General features: G+C 39.1%; 2 gene segments (V, D, J or C); both read right to left on the bottom strand.

Moving 5' to 3' along the window:
- Nucleotides 1-655, bottom strand: LOC140520300 (immunoglobulin kappa variable 3-11-like). The segment is given in 2 exon segments: nucleotides 1-383; nucleotides 601-655. Coding segments are annotated over 2 exon segments (438 nt in total).
- Nucleotides 656-12,815: 12,160 nt separating this feature from the next.
- Nucleotides 12,816-13,467, bottom strand: LOC140520304 (immunoglobulin kappa variable 3-11-like). The segment is given in 2 exon segments: nucleotides 12,816-13,147; nucleotides 13,380-13,467. Coding segments are annotated over 2 exon segments (387 nt in total).
- Between the last annotated feature and the right edge of the window lie 8,288 nt (nucleotides 13,468-21,755).

Here is a 21,755-nt window from a genome sequence, read left to right on the forward strand (position 1 = left end):
TCAGAGATTAAAGGAAGTAACTGCTCTCCTGGGCAGAGACAGCTGAACTGTCTGGGGAGTTTTTGTGCAGGGCTGGAGCACTGTGGGAGGCCAATTCTTATACTGCATACAGTAATAAACTTCAGCATCATCAGCCTCCACAGGGCCGATGGTGAGAGTATAATCTGTTCCAGACCCACTGCCCCTGAACCGCAATGGGATCCCAGGGAACAGGTTGGATGTGTAATAGATGAGTGACTTTGGAGACTGACCAGGTTTTTGTTGGTGCCATGCTAAATACTTCCTGATGTCCTGACTAGCCCTGCAGGAGATGGTGACTGTGTCTCCTGGAGTCACAGACAGGGACGTTGGAGACCGAGTCATCACAATCTGTCCACTGGCATCTATAATGAAAAAGAAAACACAAATGTCACCAGCTGTTGACTAGATTTTTCACCAAAAGACTTTTGAATAGAACCAGCTAGACCAGTTTTACTGGGAGAGGCATATTATACACTAAAAAAAGAGAATATTTTAAAACCCCAGAAACAGGTTCTGAATGATCTAAAAAGAGAAGTATGTGAATAATGCCATGGCAAACTCATGTCTATCCATCCTCACCTGGTATCACGAGCAGAAGGAGGCAGAAGAACTGAGCTGGGGACATCATCTCCATATTGTGCTCTGTCCAGTGCTGATGCCTGGGCAAGTGAATAACAACACACTGATAAAGGTTCTGTGCAATAGGAATAGGTTGGGGGTGGAGATAGGGGGAGTATGCAAAGCAGCCTGGTCTTTTATAGGGGAAAGGAGGATGGTCTGGTGTTGGGATTGGAAGCTCAAATCCGTGTGGACGGTCTCTGGCTGGTAAAAGTGGGACTTCTAAATCTTAGAGTCTTACGAGGCCCTCCATGAACAGCGGGGGTTCGAGAAGGTCAGACTGAGCTAGCTCGGCTATTTCCGCCTCTCCCCAGGAGATACGTGATGGGTGGAGTCTCCCTGCCCTCGAGGTCGTCCCGGATTGGAGCACACCTAGTTACCTAACAGCACGGTATTGAGATGCAAACTGTGTGGCTGAAGGTTAAGTAGGACTGAGGAAGCCTAAAAGCTCTCTTAGCACGTGTGGAGCCAAAGAGGACAGTAGGCTCCGCTTCTTTTCTTTCCTCTCTCCCCTCCCCCTCTCTCCCCGCTTGTACTTCTACTTCCAATCCCTTAAGCTTAGCCTCCTTAGGAAATCTCCCCCTCTTCCTCCTAAGGAAGACTCCCCTGCACTTGTAACTAGACCCTGAAATAAAGCTCAACCCTTGTTCGACTCTGGAACGTCCTTTCTCTCATACGAGCATCCGGTTTGGCCAACCGAAGACCTGGGACAGGTAAGAAAGACTCGGGTAGCCCAATACAGGTCTCTAGGCCTGACAGTCTGGTAATTATCATCAGTATTATGAAACTGATTTATGAAATTGGCACCCATTGAATTTCTTTGTGTTGTCCTTGTACTGGCTCATAGTGAAGATATTTCAACATGGTTGAAAATTCTTCATTGTGATGATGAATTTCAACAAGATGAAGTTACACTTTAGTGGGAAATGATATAACAGATAAAAAGGAATGAAGGCATCCCCAAAGTGGAAATGAACCTGCCCAGATGCCCATTGTTTAACACTCATGTTCTGGTGATGCTATCTGGCTCTGAATGAAATCACCATTATCTTCAATTAAGGGACGAGAGAATATTTAGAGCAGGGATGGGGGAACCTGCAGCCTCAAGGCCACAAATGACTTTATAGGTGCTTGGGTACAGTCTTTAGACTGAGTCCAAGTTTTACAGAACAAATATTTTCATTAAGGGGATTTGGTCTGTGAAGTTTGGATTCAATCAAAGGGTCATACTTGAGGACCTAGAACCTACATGATCTAGGGATTAAGGGCTCACTGGTTGATTGTCAGGAATGGGACATGTCATAGAGAATTCAAAGATAATAAACAAATTTAAAAGGCCTTTGAATTCTGCATCAATGCAGGTTGTGAAATAAAAGGGTGCAAATTAGGCAATATAATCTGTGCATCTTGAATATTTTAGTATCAACCAGGCACCCCCAAAAAATCAGGTATCTAGAATTATGTGACTGGAGTTCCCTATCCTTTGTAAACCAACAAGAAGTCCCCATAGAACATATGCAAATGCCACAATATCCCTGAGGATTCAATGAGTAATTTGTACTCAAACAAGACCATTGTCACAGACAAAAACTTTGCCCACTGTTACCTAGACATAGCCTTGATCCATAAGCAAGGACTCAGGGACAAAGGCACCCTTTCCCAATAAGCAGCCCTAGCTTTGTACTCCTATGAAGTAAATTCATTTCTGGGGGGATCTTAAGTTAAGGCCTTTCCAAGCTCTCTGGATCATTGTTCTGCCACCTCAGAGTCCCAGGAGAAAGTTATTGAAGCCTAGGCTGTTCCCCATCCCCAGTTCCACTGATGCAGTTGTGGAATTCTAATTACAGATAAAATGTTCATTGTTAACAAGATGTTAACCCTTCTTTGCTTTTATGGAAGGTCAACATCTTCCTCAGATTGCATGAGAAGTACAGAAAAATCACTGGCTGATATGAATCCTTGTCTAGTCTCTTATACCTGTGGTATGGGAAGACAGAGAGAGGAGGAAGTGGAAATCTCCTCTCCTTGCTTCAAAAAAATCCAAGTCAAAGCACACCTTGAATATAAAAGGAGAGAAACAAGAGAAGTTACTTTTCCTTCTAAGCTTAAGTGATTGGGAGGATCTTTCTTCTCAGTGATCAATCCTCTTTGGCATGTGCCCTCACCTTGCTGCCCACACAGGAGACAAGGGAGGAAACAGGAGCTTCTGGTCTCACATGGAATAGCTACATGGCACAATGCAGCATTGGGATAGGAAACAGGAAGGTTCATCTTTCTGAATTCAAACCTAGCTTCAAACTAGGCAGGTTACTTAACCCAATATGCCTTGGTTCCTCATTGGCAAAATAAGCTGGAAAAGGAAATGACAAGAAAACCACAGATAGGGTGACAGAATCAGACACAGCTGAAAAAAGACTAGATCTGATCTCCCATGTACTTTAGCAAAAGATCATGTGATAAGTAATCAGAACTGGCATAACTACATGCTCAGCTTTAACATGAAGCAATCAGTCTGCATGGTCACACCATGGGAAGTTCTTCAGTCCAGTACACCTGAGAAGCTCCCTCAAATACTTCCCTTACACATTGAAATTTAAATAAAAATTTAAAAATTTATTTTTAAATAAGCTTCTATTTATTGAATTAAAATTTTATTTAATAATATGTTTAAATTATAAATATGTATTTAATAAACAATTTTAATACACAATTTAAAATTACAATTTAATTTAATAATATATATTTAGTAAGAGTAAAAATTAAATTAAAAAATTAAAATATTTTATTAAAATTTTTGATATAAAATTTTTTAAAAAATTAAAAACTTAAATAACATCAAATTTAAATAAAAATTTAAGAAGAAAATTTACTAGATGTGACTGTACCCAACACATAAACTCCAATCTCTGTAGAATAAAAACCTTTCATATTATGAAGGCCTAGAGAAATAAATTAAAACCATGCAGGAAGAGGACAAGTTGTATGTCATCCTTGTCATGATTTCAGAGCCTCCCTGGAAGATGAACTTATATCGTAATACTCTTCTTCATTGAGGAAAACCAGCTATTTCATCCATCTGTACAACAGCCCACAAAACAGTAAAAATGAAGAAGACTAGCAGGACAACTCCCTTTGGTCTGTTCCTATCTGAACTCCACCAATAAGGGAGAACGAGGAAATAAGAAATGCAATCATCAGTCATATTTCTATAGTACCTTAAGGTTTAAAAAGCCCTTTCCTCACAACAACACTGAGTGGGAACTCACGAGATTATTATCACCATTTTACAGTTGAAATTAAGTTAAGAAACAAATTTGAAGAAATTTAAAAAAATTAGTTGAAATTCAGACTCAGAGAGAGGAACATAGAGAGAGTAAATAATTATCCAAATCCAGAATCCAACCTGGGCCCCACCTTGACTCCAACTTCAGCATGTTTACTAACCATACATCTTGCTACCTCCTTTGAAGATGCCATCAGATACCTGAAGTGTTGTCATCAGAAGAGGCATTTAATTGGCCCTTCTCAGCCCCAGAGGAAAAGCCCATAAGCACTGGGGGTAGAGAGAGTGGAGAAAAGGAGACAGATTGATGAGAAGGAGTAAGAAATGATGTACAGAGTGAAGCCAGAAATTGTCAAAACTAAGAAAGAGAGAAATATTGAGACAATTGCAATGAAGGATGTCATGAAATAATCCAAGGGTGTCTAGAAGCACCAAAAGAATGTTGACAAGCCAGTGTCTGGAGGATCTATGAAAGAACATACTGCCAAGGCAGAATTCAGCAATGATTTTGAAAACAGGATAGAAACATAGTCATAAGAAAAATCCCATTTCCTTCAAGAAGGCTTTCCTAGTCTTCCTTCATGCTACTGCCTTTCAATGGCTGATTACCTTCCATTTATCCTGTACATATCTTGTCCATATATAGTGGTATGCATGTTCTATCCTCCATTTGACTATAAGCTCCTCCTGAATAGGGATTGATGTTAGTAGTAGTAGTGGTGATGGTGTGGTGGTGGTTGTGGAGGTGATAGTGACGGCAGTGGTGGTAGTAGCAGTGATAACAGTAGTAGTAGTAGTAGCAGTAGTAGTAGTAGTAGCAATGGTGATGGTAGTGGTGGTGGTAGTAGTAGTAGTAGTAGTAGCGGTAGTGCTGGAGGTGGTGGTGGTGATGGTGGTGGTGATGATGGTGGTGATGGTGGCAGTAGTGGTAGTAGTAATAGTAATAGTAGTAGTAGTAGTAGTAGTAGTAGTGATAGTAGTAGTGGTAGTAGTGGTTGTGGTGGTGGTGGTGATGTTGATGATGGTAGTAGTAGTAGTAGTAGTAGCAGTAGTGGTGGTGGTGATGGTGGTAGTGGTTGCTCTTCCTAATGTTCTAGTAGTTGTAGTGGCAGTGGAGAAGTAATAGTAGTAGTAGCAGCAGCAGCAGCAGCTAACATTTCTATAACACTTTCAGGTTTCCTAAGTGCTTTATATAGTGAGGCAAGTGCTATTTTATCCACTTTAAAAAGAGGGAAACTGAAGCTCATAAAGGACATGATTTACCCAGAGTCAAATAGTCAAAGCCTGAATCAAATTTCAAACTCGGGTCCTCTAAGTTCAGTCCTGCAGCCATTACTCTACTTAAATGCCTTTTTTCTGTCTTTTCTTTGTATCCCCAGCACTTACCTCAGTTTCTGGCACATAGTACAGGTTTAATAAATGCCCATTGACTACCATATTTCCATTGGCAGGATCTAAAAGACAAATAAGCTATAGGGAGATCAGAGCAGGGCTCCATAATAGCTTTTAGGTGGCATTTTGCAAAGCACTTTACACTTCGTTTCATTTGATCCCCAAAACAACCCTGGAAGGTAAAGTGTTGTCATGAATCTCCATTTTACAGATGAGGAAACTGAGCCAGAGAGAGGTTAAACATCACGTACAGGGCCACACAGCAAGTAAGTGTCCAAGGCCAGATATGAACTCAGGTCTGACTCCAGGTCCAGTCACTTAGCCACCTGCAAAAACTGACTCTTTAAGGTGGAACCCCCTGCCTGATGAACTGACGATGGGAGCCAGAGACCCAGTAAACCCAGAAGAAGCTTCTGGAAATGACTGACAAAGGACACTATGGAAATAAGAAGTTCCCAGAGAAAAGTGTTTCTCATCTAAATGAGTTTTGTCATTGGGAGCACTCAGGGTTCTCTTTCTAGTAATGACGACAGTGATTGAATTTTTGCCAACTTCAAACTTGTCCTTTTGTTTCACTTGCCTCTGTAAAACTAAATCAAAATCCAATAATATTTTTTAAAACTGTCTTAATTTGCAGAATTTTCCCGAAAGCATTTTACATAATCCCTACATCCCTGCTTGCTGCATTTTCCCAAGATCATGAAAAGTTTACGTTAGTCTAATCTGTTAGTCCTGATCCATTATTTTTGCATTTGCAGGTGAGTAATTGAAATAAGTGTTATTATTAGAGAAAGTGTTGTATCTGAGGTGAAAGGAAGAGGAAATAATCTTTTTTTTCTTAATCTTTTGAAATTAAATTCTGGTTTGGGAGAAGGAAGGATGGACCTGATATGTAAGGTATGCTGTGAAATGAGTCACTGATATTCCTTGTTTTGTCATCAACTATCCCTAACTGCAAAAGGTATCTTGTTTGTTGAGTTCTAATTTATTTATGATATGACCTTCTCTAATCAGGTCATCTATGCATTTGGAGTTTATCTTGGTATTGGATGTGAGACACAAATTTATTTTTCCCATCTCTGGTTTGGTTCACTCCAACTCACAATCCAGAAATCTAAATAACATTCTTAGACACCTTCTTCACCACTACTTATTTTCTCAAATTAACCTTTCTCTTTGGAATAAATACTAGGGCTTTGACAAGAAAGAGTGATAAAAGATCACCTGAGACCCCAAGTGCTTCACTTTGTTTCAGGACTCTGACCCTTAGCCATACTTCCTAGGTTCTCAGAATCATTAATACCCATGAGATTCAATAGGAGTGGATTGTTGACAACAGCCTTAAGGTGTACATCTTAAATTTGGATCCATCCATATGTTTTTGAGGAACGTTTATATTCTAAACTACAAAAGTCATTAAAACCAAGTGTTGAAATAAGTTGATGTTAGAACCAAACTTTCCAATTACTATATCACAAAGTGTGAAGCCAAGATTTTAAAAAAATAATGAAAAATTCCTTTATATTACTCTCATAAAAATAGTTTAAATGTCACTTGGAATCATAAAATTGTAGGATTTCAGAGTTGCCACTCTTTTTCCATCTTGCATGGAACTTTTGGCATTCAAGTTTAAATAAAACTCTATATGATGAATTTTGGTGTTAGTTGTCTGTCCCTGCCAGTTTTGTGTCATTTAAAAATTTGGTAAGCATGTCACCCATGATTTCAAGGCATTGATTTTTTAAAAATACTGTATTATAGGAGTAATGACAAAGATCCCTGAGGCATCACACTAGAGACCATCTTTCCATCCTATTAACAGTGGTTTTCATTGTGTCTGATGATTCAACTGGCTGCAAATCCATCGACTTGTACTGTTATCTAGCCCATATCTCTTCATCTTTTCCAGAAGACGCTCATTGTAGATTTTGTCAACTATCTTTCTGAAATCTAGGTACACTAGAATACTGAGAATATTCTCCTATTGCTCAGATTTAATAATCTTGCTGAAGAAAGGTAATTAGGTTTGTCTCCTAGCACTTTTTCTACGATCTATCATAACTTTTAGTGATCATTGGCACCTATTTAAAATGATCACAAACCATATCACTGCATCAATTACTTCTAGAACTTTGATAGCAAGTGAATCAAGCTCAGTGGTCTGTTTCAAGCCTGAATATTCTATTTGTCTTTCTCTGAAAATAAAAAGATTTGTCCATTTTCAATTGTATGAATATTCATCCTTTCTTTGATTGTTTTATAGATCACTAAAAGCAGATTAGTAGCCATTCCTGCAAGTCTCTACATGATTCTGGAAAAATGGCCTCCAATCTATTTTCATTATGTACTAGAAAAGTTTTAACCCTAATTTTTCTGGGAACATATACTTCAAATCAGTATCAGACAAAAGCAATTTAAAAAAAGACAGTCTTTACTTGGGAGCACTCTGGCTGGCTTACATTTGCTGCATTTGATGCCAATTCAAAGTCCATGATGCCAGACAACTTTAGAGTTAATAATTCCTCATAACTTCCATTTAAACTCTGATGGGGAGCCTCTTCCTATGGGCTAAGTATGCTATATATGTTATAATGTCGTTATTCTAAAAAACAATTTCTAAATGCTGAAGAACTCTGATCAACTGCATGATTGATCATTACTCCAGAGAGGTGATAAAGTCCTGATCATATTATGAAAGAGCCATGAAACACTAATGCACAGAATAAGAAATTAATTTTTGGATGTGATTCCTACAGGAATGTTTAGGTTGACTGTGCTTATGTGATATGGGGGGAATTTCATATTTTTTTGAATTTCTTTATCAATGGATGGGGAAAGGTAGAGGGATAAAAAAGTGAATGCTTGGAAAATGAAAAAATAAAATAAAAAAATTTCATAAAACAAATTCTATGGGAGTAAAAAGAACAAGAGTCCAGTCGGCTTTTTATCACAGTGACACATACTCGTAACAAGTGGCACGTGCATTTCAAATTTTTTTAAGCTTTTGTCTATTTAGAAGTTTACTTTTTTATTTTTTTTTTTTGTATTCTTTCCAAATTACTATAACTTTTATTACCAAAACCTTCCCAACTCCTTCCCATGTTATTCTGCTAAATTATTTGACCAAAGTTCAAGGCAGGAAAAGATAGCACTGTGTGTGTGTGTGTGTGTGTGTGTGTGTGTGTATGGCTGTCTGTGTGGGTGTGGGTGTGTGGGCATGCCTATTACATACAACTCCAGATAACAAATACAGACAGCTAGGTTAGAGAACCAGGCCTAGATTCAGGAAGACCTGGGTTCAAATGCAAAATGTATCTACTAGAGGACATTATTTACAACCATCTGGAAGAGGGCATGAAAAAATACTGAGCTTCTCTAAATTTGTATTCAGATTGGGGAAGTGCTATGGCTTCCCAACTTTCCGTGTTTGTAAAGAAAAAGTCCCAGCTTTCCAATGTGCTAGTGATGCTCACAACTTTCCAGGGGTTATAGGAAGGAAACTGATGGAGACTGAGGTGTTATACGTTACACAAACCCTTAGATCTAAGTTTGAGCACAGTATTTGCTCATTCTTATGAGAAATAAAAATATGAAATTTTAATGTTTCTCAGTTTACTCAAACTTAACTAATAAAGAGGAATATAATTGATCTTATTGATGATTTCAATTGCTATGGGGCCTTTAGAACTCACATGGACACATCTAGGAATTTATAACTGGAGATCCATGGGTAGAGGAAAAGCAAAAGAAAGCAAAAAGGAAATAAAGCCTCACAGGCATATATGACATAGCCAGTTAATACATATGAACATGAGTCTTGCCAGGGAATTTTCCCTCCAAATTGCCTGGCCAATGCCAGCAGGATCGTCTTGAGCTGTTCTTTCAAGTAAGGATCAAAGGTGCATGTAACTATTCCCCTTGCATTTCAACAGATGAATGCTCACTTTGATTCTGTCAGGGAACAAGGGATAAACCTTCAACATACAAAGATACTAAAAAGAAAGAAAGAATTATTTGGTTGTATACATGCTTCCTAGCAAGCAACATCAATTCATTTGTATTCCCTAGAAATGGTTCTTGAAGTCATGAAATTTTAAGTAAAAATATCCTTATGTATATCACAAGAAGGACATAAAAAAAACAAGCTTAAAAACCGCCATGAAACAAATCACTGCAGGCACAGTTTAAGGGTCCCTACAATGATTCTGTCATAGAATAAATTGTAGGCTCTTGAGTTAAGCCTTCAGGCATCTACCACATTCCAAACTCATGGCCTCACACTGAAGGTTTCCTAATATCCACATATTCATAGATTTCTATCCAGTATGTATTCTCTGATGCATAACAAGATTGGGACTCTCAAGGAAAGAATGTGAGGTAAAAGTGAAGTTTAAGTGATGTCTGATCTCCTTCTTCTTTCCATCTTTGTTTATGCTTCTACTTGTACACCCCAACAAAGGGACACCCTGTGCCTCTGTCCCCAATTTCATGCTAATGTCTCCTTGACCTTCCACTTTCTATCTTCTTTCAGCACCAACAGAACATAAACTATACTTCTTCTATCTCATTGGAGCACCTCTATGATCTCTTATGCCATTAGGATTCTTAAACTCCCCTTTTATCACACTGACTGTTAGAATGTAAATATTTCTTTGATAGAAAATCCCTTCTGATTGTTAACTTGGGTTTACCCCTTTTTCTTTATGTCTATTTATTTCAGATGTCTCTTACTTTCAGTTTTCTTATCATAAATATTTGAAAATCATCAATGTCATAACATGCACATATTTTTCCTCATAGGATATATTGAGTATTTGTTGCTAGGTAATTTATGATTATAGATCTTAATCTCTTGTTTTTGGGATATCTAGGCTCCTTGAAAGTGATGGCTGGTAAATTTTGGGCAGTCCTGACTGTGGCTCCTCCATGCTTGACTTCCTTCTTTCTGATTGCTTTTTGTGCAACAATATTTTTCAGTGATTTCTTGGACAAAAAGATATCCAGGTTATTCTTTTGGTCATAGATTTCAGGTTTACAATGATTCTTAAGTCATCTGTCATTGGTCTTTTTTCCCCCAGGTTAGTGGTTCTTGATTAGATATACATTTTGATTTCTTCCAACTTCCTCAGTCTTTTGGCTTTACTTTAATAATAATGGGAATAGGTATCCCTTATACTGCACTTACTATAAGCCAGGCACTATGCCTTAGCACTTTACAAATATACTCTCATTTGATTCTCACAAAAAACCTTAGAGGATGATACTATTATGATCCTCATTTCGCAGTTGAGGAACTTGAGAAAAATAGAGGTTAAGTGCCTTGCCCAAGGTCACGCAGCAGATAAATGTCTGAGGCTGGATTTGAACTCAGATTTTCCTGGTTTTGGGCCCATTCTTCTAAATGCTCCACAAACTAACTGCCAAATTAATTTTGTCTTTTGAAGTCATTAACTTCAGTTTTGTCAAATTGTTAATATTCACATAACTTTCAGATTAAGCACTGCTAAACATGGGCATATACATGAATATATATTTATACATATATATATATACCCACATAATAATTACATACACACTTATATAAATGTTTGAGCATTCACACACACACACACATCCATCTAAATTTACACCCTTCAGTCTCTTCGTCACAGGCTGACATGTAAACCCTGAGAAAACAATCTTTGGTCTTTGCCTTAGTATTTCTTGCTTTGGATGGATTACCAGTTCGCATATTGTGAGCTTGAAATGTCTGCAGAGCAAGTCTCTGAGGGTCTGGGCCTTGATCCACAACAGATTTTTGCAGATAGCCCAGAATTCATCACCCACAGTACCCATACCAGCATTAGCTGACAGGAAGATTTATGCAACTACAATGCTACATTTGCATGTGAATTTGATGGCATCAGTGTTCTCTAGAAAATGTGTCTCCAGGAACCAAAGTGATAGACTTCTGGGAAAAGGTGGGAGGAGAAATGCCCATACCACTATCTCAGCTGTACATTAGAGCCCATACAAAAACTGACCATGTGTAAGGGCAGGAAAATGTTACAAACAAATTCAGAGAAGCAGAAATATTAATGATGCTCTTTTCAGACCATAATGAAATAACTATGACATTTAATAAAGGATAAATTAAAAATTAATTGGAAACTAATCTGTTCAAAAAGAATGAGTAGGTAAAAGAACAGTTCATAGAGACAACTGTTAATTTCATTAAAGAGCATGACAACAATGAGACAAAATTCCAAAATTTGTGACATGTAGGCAAAGCAATACTTACGGGAAATTTCAAATCTCTAAACACATATATCAGTAAAAGGGAGAAGGAGCAAATCAGTTGTTGGAAGTGAAGTTCTGTTGTCCATATTCCTAGGTGATAGGGGTTGTGACCTAGCATGGACAGGTTAGAGATCAGAGATTAATGCCCAGGCCCAAGGAGATGTGTGAGGAAGAACCTATCAGAGAGGAGAACATGGAGTCACATGGTCAGGGGATGGTGTCACAGGAGATCCAAAGTTCAGAAAACAATAATAGAAGCCCCATCTTCCTCCATGTATTGCAGTCTTCCTGTAATCTTCCTGCAACCTTACTCGGTGAGATTACCCATTCATTCAGGGGAAATGGACAGAAAGGTTAATAAAGGCCTTCCTGATTTCACAACAGGTATTATTCTTTATTTAAGGTGAGCGTATTTCTCACTGCTGGGGGTTTGTTAAATGGGCTCACTTCTAACGTCAATGAACTGGACATGGAACTAAAAAAACAGGAAAGCAACAAATTTAAAATCCCTAATTAAACAGCAAAAGGGAAATTTTGAAAATCACATGAGAAATTAACAAAACTAAAAATAAAAAAATATTGTACTTATAGAAGTAGGAACTGGTTTCATGAGGAAACCAGTAAAAATAGGTAAACCACTGAGTAATTTGATTAAGAAAAAAGACAGAAGAAAACCAAATTACCAGTATCAAAAATGAAAAGGGGAATGTGCCACCAATGAAAATGCAATTAAAGCAATTATTGGGAGTAATGTTGTTCAATTACATGCAGGTAAAACTAACAATCTACATGAAATGAATAAATACTTACAAAATGGCCCAGATTAATACAAGTGGAAATAAAAAACATAAATAACGCTATCTTAGAAAAAGAGGGAAGCAATGATCAATGGGTCAGAAAATGGAGGCTATACATCAGTAGGGAAGGGTTCTTAAACCCAAATAGGGTTGTTTCTGTTTTACCCTAAGGGCAATAAGGTTAGCCACTAGACTGATATCTGGGGTTGTTGCTTAGTTTGTTTCTATTTTTTTCTCAATGACCTAGATTATGATATGGACCCTTTGCCTAGCTTTGCTAATGTTTATGTAAGTTGTAAATGCAAATACAGGATGGACTTTGTGGGAAGAAGAAGTGAGCTTAGCCTTTACCAGAGAGCAGAGGCTGTTTAGACCTAGAGAGTAAAGGAAGTACCTGCTCCCCTGGGTGGAGACAGCTGAACTGCCTAGGGAGTTTTTGTGCAGGGCTGGAGCACTGTGTGAGGTCTACTGCTATACTGCATACAATAATAAACTCCAACATCATCAGCCTCCACACTGCTGATGGTGAGAGTATAATCTGTTCCAGACCCACTGCCCTTGAACCGGGATGGGATCCCAGGGTACAGGTTGGATGTACCATAGATGAGTGACTTGGGAGACTGACCAGGTTTTTGCTGGTACCATGCTAAATACTTGCTAATGTCCTGACTAGCCCTGCAGGAGATGGTGACTGTGTCTCCTGGAGTCACAGACAGGGAAGTTGGAGACTGGGTCATCACAATCTGTCCATTGGCATCTATAATGAAAAAGAGAACACAAATGTCACCAACTGTTGACTAGATTTTTCACCAAAAGACTTTTGAATAGAACCAGCTAGACCAGTTTTACTGGGTGAGGCATATTATACACTAAAAAAAGAGAATATTTTAAAACCCCAGAAACAGGTTCTGAATGATCTAGAAAGAGAACCATGTGAATAAGAAGTATGTGAATAATGCCATGGCACACTCATGTCTATCCATCCTCACCTGGAATCACAAGCAGAAGGAGGCAGAAGAACTGAGCTGGGAACATCATCTCCATGTTGTGTTCTGTTCAGTGCTGATCCCTGGGCAAGTGAATAACAACATACTCTGATAAAGGTTCTGTTCAATAGGAATAGGTTGGGGGTGGAGATAGGGGAGAGTATGCAAAGCAGCCTGGTCTTTTATAGGGGAAAGGAGGATGATCTGGTAATTATCATCAGTATTATGATACTGATTTATGAAATTGGCACCCATTGAATTTCTTTGTGTTGTCCTTGCACTGGCTCATAGTGAAGATATTTCAACATGGTTGAGAAATCTTCACTGTGATGATGAATGTGAACAAGATCAAGTTACTCTTTAGTGGAAAATGATTAAACAGACAAAAAGGAATGAAGGCATCCCCAAAGTGGAAATGAACCTGCCCAAATGCCCATTGTTTCACAGTCATGTTCTACTGATGCGATCTGGCTCTGAATGAAATCACCATTATCTTCAATTAAGTGAGGAGAGAATATTTAGAGCAAAGATGGGGGAACCTGCAGCCCCAAGGCCACATATGACTTTCTAGGTCCTTGGGTACAGCCTTTTGACTGAGTCCAAGTTTTACAGAACAAATCTTTTTATTAAGGGGATTTGGTCTGTGAAGTTTGGATTCAAACAAAGGGTCATATTTGAGGACTTAGGACCTACCTGATCTAGGGAATAAGGGCTCACTGGTTGATTGTCAGGAATGGGACATGTCATAGAGAATTCAAAGGTAATAAGGAAATTGAAAAGGCCTTTCAATTTTACATCAATGCAGGTGGTGAAATAAAAGGGTGGAAATTATGCAATATTGACTCTGCATCTTGAAAATGTTAGTATCTACCAGGCTCCCCCAAAAAATCAGATATTGAGAATTATATGACTGAAGTTCCCTATCCTTTGTAAACCAACAAGAAGTCCCCATACAACATATGCAAATGCCACAATATCCCTGAGGATTCAGTGAGTAATTTGTACTCAAACAAGACCATTGTCACAGGCAAAACTTTGCCCATAGTTCCCTAGACATAGCCTTGATCCATAAGCAAGGACTCAGGACAAAGGCACCCTTTCCCAATAAGCAGCCTTAGCTTTGCACTTTTATGAACTAAGTTCACTTCTTGGGGGATCTTAAATTAAGGCCTTTCCAAGCTCTCTGAATCATTGTTCTGCCACCTCAGAGTCTCAGGAGAAAGCTATTGAAGCCTAGGTTGTTCTCCATCCCCAGTCCAACTGATGCAGTTATGGAATTCTAATTACAGATAACATGTTCATTGTTAACAAGATGTTAAGACTGCTTTGCTTTTATGAAAGGTCAACATCTTCCTCAGATTGCATCAGAAGTACAGGAAAATCACTGGCTAATATGAATATTTATCTACATGGGGTGTGGGAAGAGAGAAAGTTAAGCGGCTCAGCTTTAACATGAAATACTCAGTTTACATGTCACACCATGGGAAGTTCTTCAGTCCAGGAGACCTGAGAAGCTCCCTCAAATACCTCCCTTACACAATGAGAGAGAGTGGAGAAAAGAAGGTTGGTTGATGAGAAGAGGGAGTAAGAAATCATGTACAGAGTAAAACCAGAAAATTGTCAAAACAAAGAAAGAGAGAGAAATCTTGAGAGAACTGCAGTGAAGGATGTTATGAAATAATCCAATGTTGTTCACAAGCACTAGAAGAATGCTGACACCCAGTTTCTGGAGGATCTATGAGAGAACATACTACCAAGAAAGAATTCAGCAATGTTTTTGAAAAATAAGATAGAAAAATAGTCATAAGAAAAATCTCACTTCCTTCAAGAAGGCTTTCCCCTTCTTCCTTAGTGCTACTGCCTTTCAATGGTTGATTACCTTCCATTTATCCTGTATGTATCTTGTCCATACATAGTGGTATGCATGTTGTATCCTCCAATTGACAAGAAGCTCCTTCTGAACAGGGATTGATGTTAGTAGTAGTAGTGGTGATGGTGTGGTAGTGCTGGTGGTAGTACCAGTAGTAGTAGTAGTAATAATAGTAGTAGTAGTGATGATGGAGGGAGGGAGGGAAGATGAAATAAGAAAAAGAAAGGAAGAAGAAGAAGAAGAAGAAGAAGAAGAAGAAGAAAGAAGAGAAAGAAAAAAAGTTACAGTGGATGTAATAATTGTAGGGGTTGTAGTAGTGGTGGTAGGGGTGGTAGTAGTGGCAGTGGTGGTATTAGTGGTAAAAGAATTGGAAGAGGAAGAGGAAAACTCAGATTAGATAGATAGATAGACAGACAGTTTTAGTTATAATGGTGAGGGTAATAGTAGTAGTAGTAAAAGTGGTAATAGTGGTCATAGTAGTGGAAGCAGTGATGGTAGGAGTAGTCGTGATGGTGGTAGTACCAGCACTAGTAGTAGTAGTGGTGGTGATGCTGGTGGTGGTAGTGGTAGTAGTAGTAGTAGTAGTAGTAGTGAAGAAGTAATAATAGCAGTAGCAGCAGCAGGAGGAGCTAACATTTCTATAACACTTTGAGGTTTCCTAAGTGGTTTATATGTGTTAACTTACTGATCCTTACAATGACACAGTGAAGCAAGTGCCATTATATCCACTTTACAGAGAGGGAAACTGAGGTTGATAAAGGACATGATTTGTCCAGAGTCAAATAGCTAGTGTCTACAGCAAACTTCAAACTCGGGTCCTCTAAGTTCAGTCCTCCAGCCATCACTCTACTTAAATGCCTTTTGTTCGGTCATTCTTTGTATGCCCAGCACTTATCTCAGTTTATGGCACACAGGACAGGTTTAATAAATGCCTATTGACTGACATATTTCCATTGGCAGGATCTAAAAGAGAAATAAGCTAAAGGGAAATCAGAGCAGGGCTCCATAATAGCCTTTATGTGGCATTTTCCAAAGCACTTTACACTTCATTTCATTTGATCCCCATAACAACCCTGGAAAGTAAAGTGTTATTATGAATCTCCATTTTACAGATGAGGAAACAGAGCCAAAGGGAGGATAAACATCGTGTATAGGGCCACACAGCTAGTCCAAGGCCAGACATGAACTCAGGTCTTTCTGACTCCAGGTGCAGTAGCTCAGCGACCTACAAAAACTGACTGTTTAAGCTGGAACCCACTACCCGATGAATTGACCATGGGAGCAACAGACCCAATAAACCCAGAAAAAGTCTCTGGCAATGATGGACAAAGGACAGTCTATGGAAATAAGAACTTCCCAGAGAAAAGTGTTTCTCATCCAAATGAGTTTTGTCATATGGGAGCACTAAGGGTTCTCTTTGTAATGACGACAGTGATTTAATTTTTGCCAACTTCAAACTTGTCCTTTTCTTTTACTTGCCTTTATAAAATGAAATCAAAATCCAATAATATTTTTTAAAACTGTCTTCATTTGCAGCATTTTCCCCAAAACATTTTACATCATTGCTTGCTGTGTTTTCCCAAGATCATGAAAAGTTTGCATGTTAGTCTAATCTGTTAGTCCTGATCTGTTATTTTTGAATTTCCAGGTGAGTAATTAGGTCAGGGATTCTTCCTTATATTATTCCATAGGTTTGTCATCAATTTGAAATCAGTTTGGAAATAGTAATCCCATTGCTCCAGTTTGCAAAAAGTCACATAATGTAGGCCTGGAATCAGGAAGACAAGTTCAAACTCAGCTTCATACACTGGCTGTGTGAACCTGGGCAAGTAACTTATCTGCCTATCTCAGTTTCCTCAACTGTAAAATTAGGATAACAATAGCGCCTATCGCCCAATGTTATTTTGAGGCTCAAATGGGATGTTTGTAAAAGTTCTTACCACAGTGACACATACTAGGCGCTATATAAATGCTTGTTAAAATTGAAATAAGTGTTACTATTACAGAAAAGGTTGATTTTCAAGTGAAAGGAAGGGGAAATAATATTTTTTTCTTAATCTTTAGAAATTAAATTCTGGTTTGGGAGAAGGAAGGATAGACCTGATATGTAAGGTATGCTGTGAAATGACTCACTGATATTCCTTGTTTTGTCATCAACTATCCCTAACTGTAAAAGGTATCTTCTTTGTGGAGTTCTAATTTATTTATGATATGACCTTCTCTAATTAGGTCATCTACTCATCTGGAGTTTATCTCGGTATTGGATGTGAGACAGAAATTTATTTTTCCCATCTCTGGTTTGGTTCACTCCAACTCATAGTCCAGGAATCTAACTAACATTCTTAGATACCTTCTTCACCACTAGTTACTTTTTCAAATTAACCTTTCTGTTTGGAATACTACAGCTTTGATGAGAAAGAGTGATAAAAGATTATCTGAGAACCCAAGTGCTTCATTTTCTGTTTCAGGACTCTGACCCTTAGCCATACTTCCTAGGTTCTGAGAATCATTGGTACCCATGAGATTCAATGGGAGTGGATTGTTGACAGCAGGTTTAAGGTTTAAGTTTTGTCTGGTACTGATTTGAAGTATATGTTCCTAGAAAACTTAGGGTTAAAAGTAGATTAGTAGCCATTCCTGCAAGTTTCTTCAGTATTCTGGAAAAATGGCCTCTAATCTATTTTGATTACGTACTAGAAAGGTTTCAACCCTAAGTTTTCTAGGAACATATACTTCAAATCAGTACCAGACAACAGCCATTTAAAAAAAAACAAAACAGTCTTTACTTGGGGGTTTGTGTTTGCTGCATTTGATGCCACTTCAAAGTCCATGATCACAGACAACTTGAGAGCTAAATACTTCCTTGTGAGGGGGAAGAGCCAAGATGGCAGACTAGAAAGACACACTTACACAGGGTCTCACCCAACAGCCCATAAAATACCTGTAGAGAGGGACTCTCAACAAATTCTGGAGCAGCACAAGTGGAGAAAAACAGAGTGGTGGAGATTTCCAGCCCACAGTGACCTGAAAGGCCCACGGAAATGTTGGTTGCCCTGTACAAGGAGCAGAGCCCAGCCCAGCCTTGGCTGTGCAGCACTGCATGATGAGACCCTGGGAGAAGGACACCTGGGGGGTGGAATCCCAGCAGCGGGTCCTCAGATCTCTCAACCCACAGGCACCAAAGGTCAGTGATGGGGTTTTATCAGCTGGCCAGGAAGGGCAAAGGGCCTTCCCATAGGTCCAGCAGCAGGCAGCAGCCACAGAGGTGGCACAGCAGCCCATACAGATTGCTCCATGGTTGGAGGGTAAAAATCCCTGTGGGCATTGAAGAGCTGAGTCTTACCTCAGCCCTGGGTGGAGGCCCTGGGAGAGCTGGTCTTTGTCTCACACTGAATGGTGGCCCTGCCCATCCAGCTTATCTGAAAATCAGCCCCTAGTGCTGACTTTATCAGAACTGGAGGCCAAATGGATGTGGAGAGATATCTGCTAAGATTCTGGGCACAAAAATCCCTCTCTGCATCCAGACCAGTACACGTTTGATTGTGCCACCTTGGAGGAAGTGACAACTCACAGATTCCCAGAGTATACCCTACTCTTGACAAAGGACCCAAAAGTTAAGTAAGTAGTTGCGAAAATGCCCAAAAAAGGGGAAAAAAATAAGACCATAAAAGGTTACTTTCTTGGTGAACAGATATCTCCTCCCATCCTTTTGGATGAGGAAGAACAATGCTTACCATCAGGGAAAGACATACAAGTCAAGGCTTCTGTATCCCAAACATCCAAAATAAATATTTAATGGGCTCAGGCCATGGAAGAGCTCAAAAAGGATTTTGAAAATCAAGTTAGAGAGTTGGAGGAAAAACTGGAAAGAGAAATGAGAGAGATGACAAAAAATCTTGAAAAGTGGGTCAACACCTTGCTAAAGGAGACTGAAAAAAATGCTGAAGAAAATAACACCTTGAAAAATAGGCTAACTCAATTGGCAAAAGAGGTTCAAAAAGCCAATGAGGGGAAGAATACTTTAAAAAGCAGAATTAACCAAATGGAAAAAGAGGTCCAAAAGCTCACTGAAGAAAATAGTTTGTTCAAAATTCAAATGGAACAGATTTAGGTTAATGACTTTATGAGAATCCAAGAAATCACAAAACAAACCAAAAGAATGAAAAAATGGAAGATAATGTGAAATATCTCATTGGAAAAACAACTGACCTTTAAAATAGATTCAGGAGAGACAATCTAAAAATTATGGGACTACCTGAAAGCCATGATCAAAAAAACAGCCTAGACATCATCTTTCATGAAATTATCAAGGAAAACTGCCCTGACATTCTAGAACCAGAGGGCAAAATAAGTATTCAGGGAATCCACAGAACACTACCTGAAAAACATCCAAAGAGAGAAACTCCTAGGAACATTGTGGCCAAATTCCAGAGTTCCCTGGTCAAGGAGAAAGTATTGCAAGCAGCTACAAAGAAACAATTCAAGTATTGTGGAAATACAATCAGGATAACACAAGATCTAGCAGCTTCTAAATTAAGGGCTAGAAGAGTGTGGAATATGATATTCCAGAAGTCAAAGGAACTAGGACTAAAACCAAGAATCACCCATCCAGCAAAACTGAGTATAATACTTCAGGGGGGAAAATGGTGTTTCAATGAAACAGAGGACTTCCAAGCATTCTTGATGAAAAGACCAGAGCTGAAAAGAAAATTTGACCTTCAAACACAAGAATGAAGAGAAGCATGAAAAGGTAAACAGCAAAGAGAAGTCATATGGGACTTACTAAAGTTGAACTGTTGACATTCCTACATGCAAAAACAATATTTGTAACTCTTGAAACTTTTCAGTATCTGGGTAGTGGGTGGGATTACACACACACACACACACACACACACACACACACAGATAGAGACAGAGAGCACAGAATGAATTGAATAGGATGGGATCATATCTTAAAAAAATGAAATTAAGCTATGAGAGAGAAATATATTGGGAGGAGAAAGGGAGAAATGGAATGGGGCAAATTATCTCTCATAAAAGAGGCAAGCAAAAGACTTTTCAGTGGAGGGAAAAAGAGGGGAGGTGAGAAAAAAACATGAACCTTACTCTCATCACATTCCACTAAAGGAAGGAATAAAATGTACACTCATTTTGGTATGAAAACCTATCTTACAATTCAGGAAAGTGGAGGAGAAGGGGATAAGCAGGGTGGGGGGGGATAATGGAAGGGAGGGCAGTGGGAGGAGGGAGCAATTTGAAGTCAACTCTCTTGGGGAGGGACAGGATCAAAAGAGAGACTAGAAGCAATGGGAGGCAGGATAGGATGGAGGGAAATAGTCTTACACAACATGACTACTATGGAAGTCATTTGCAAAACTACACAGATATGGTCTATATTGAATTGCTTGACTTCCAAAGGGAATGGGTGAGGAGGGAGGGATGAAGAGAAGTTGGAAGTCAAAGTTTTAGGAACAACTGTGGAACATTCTTCTTGCTAAGAGGAAATAAGAAATACAGTTTATTTCTGGCCTTGTGGGACAAAAGAGAAGATGGGGACAACGGAAGGGAGGGATGTTAGAAGAGAGGGCAGATTGGTGATAGGGGCAATTAGAATGCTTCAAATTTTGGGGTGGGGGGAGAGGAGAAATGGGGAGAAAATTTGGAACCCAAAATTTTGTGAAAATGAATGTTAAAAGTTAAATAAATAAAATTTAAAAATGAAAATAAATAAATAATTCCTTATAACTTCCATTTAAACTTTGATGGGGAGCCTCTTCCTATGGGCTATGTATGCTATATATGTTACAATGTCGATATTCTAAAAAACAGTTTCTAAACGCTAAAGAACTCTGATCAACTGCATGATTGACCATGACTCCAAAGAGCTGATAAAGGCCTGATCATTTAATGAAAGAGCAATAAAAGAGTAATGCACAGAATAAGAAATTAAGCTTTGGGTGAGATTCCTATGGGAATGTTCAGGTAGACTGTGCTTATGTGACATGGGGTTTCATATTTTTTAAATTTCCTTTTCAATGGGTGGGTGTTGGGATTGGAAGCTCAATTCCGTGTGGACAGTCTCGGGCGGGTAAAGGTGGGAGCTTCTAAATCTTAGAGCTCTCACGAGACCCCCCCAGGAAACGGCTGGGAATCGAGGTGAACCGAGCTATCTCGAGTAATTCCGCCTCTTCCCGTGAGAAACGTGATGGGAGAGAGATCTCCCCGCCCTCGAGATTGTCCCGGATTGGAGCACACCTAGTTACCTAACAGCACAGTATTTAGATGCAAACTATGCTGCTGGAGAGTTAAGTAGGATTGAGGAAGCCTGAAAGCTCTCTTAGCACGTGAGGAGCCAAGAGGACAGTAGGCTCCGCTTCTCTTCTTTCCTCTCTCCCCTCCCCCTCTCTCCCCATTTGTACTTCTACTTCCAATCCCTTAAGATCTTAGCCTCCTTAGGAAATCTCCCCCTCTTCCTCCTAAGGAAGACTCCCCTGCACTTGTAACCGAGA

The sequence above is a fragment of the Notamacropus eugenii genome, chromosome 1, assembly GCF_028372415.1.
Source record: "Notamacropus eugenii isolate mMacEug1 chromosome 1, mMacEug1.pri_v2, whole genome shotgun sequence".
In the NCBI taxonomy this organism is placed as follows: Eukaryota; Metazoa; Chordata; class Mammalia; order Diprotodontia; family Macropodidae; genus Notamacropus; species Notamacropus eugenii.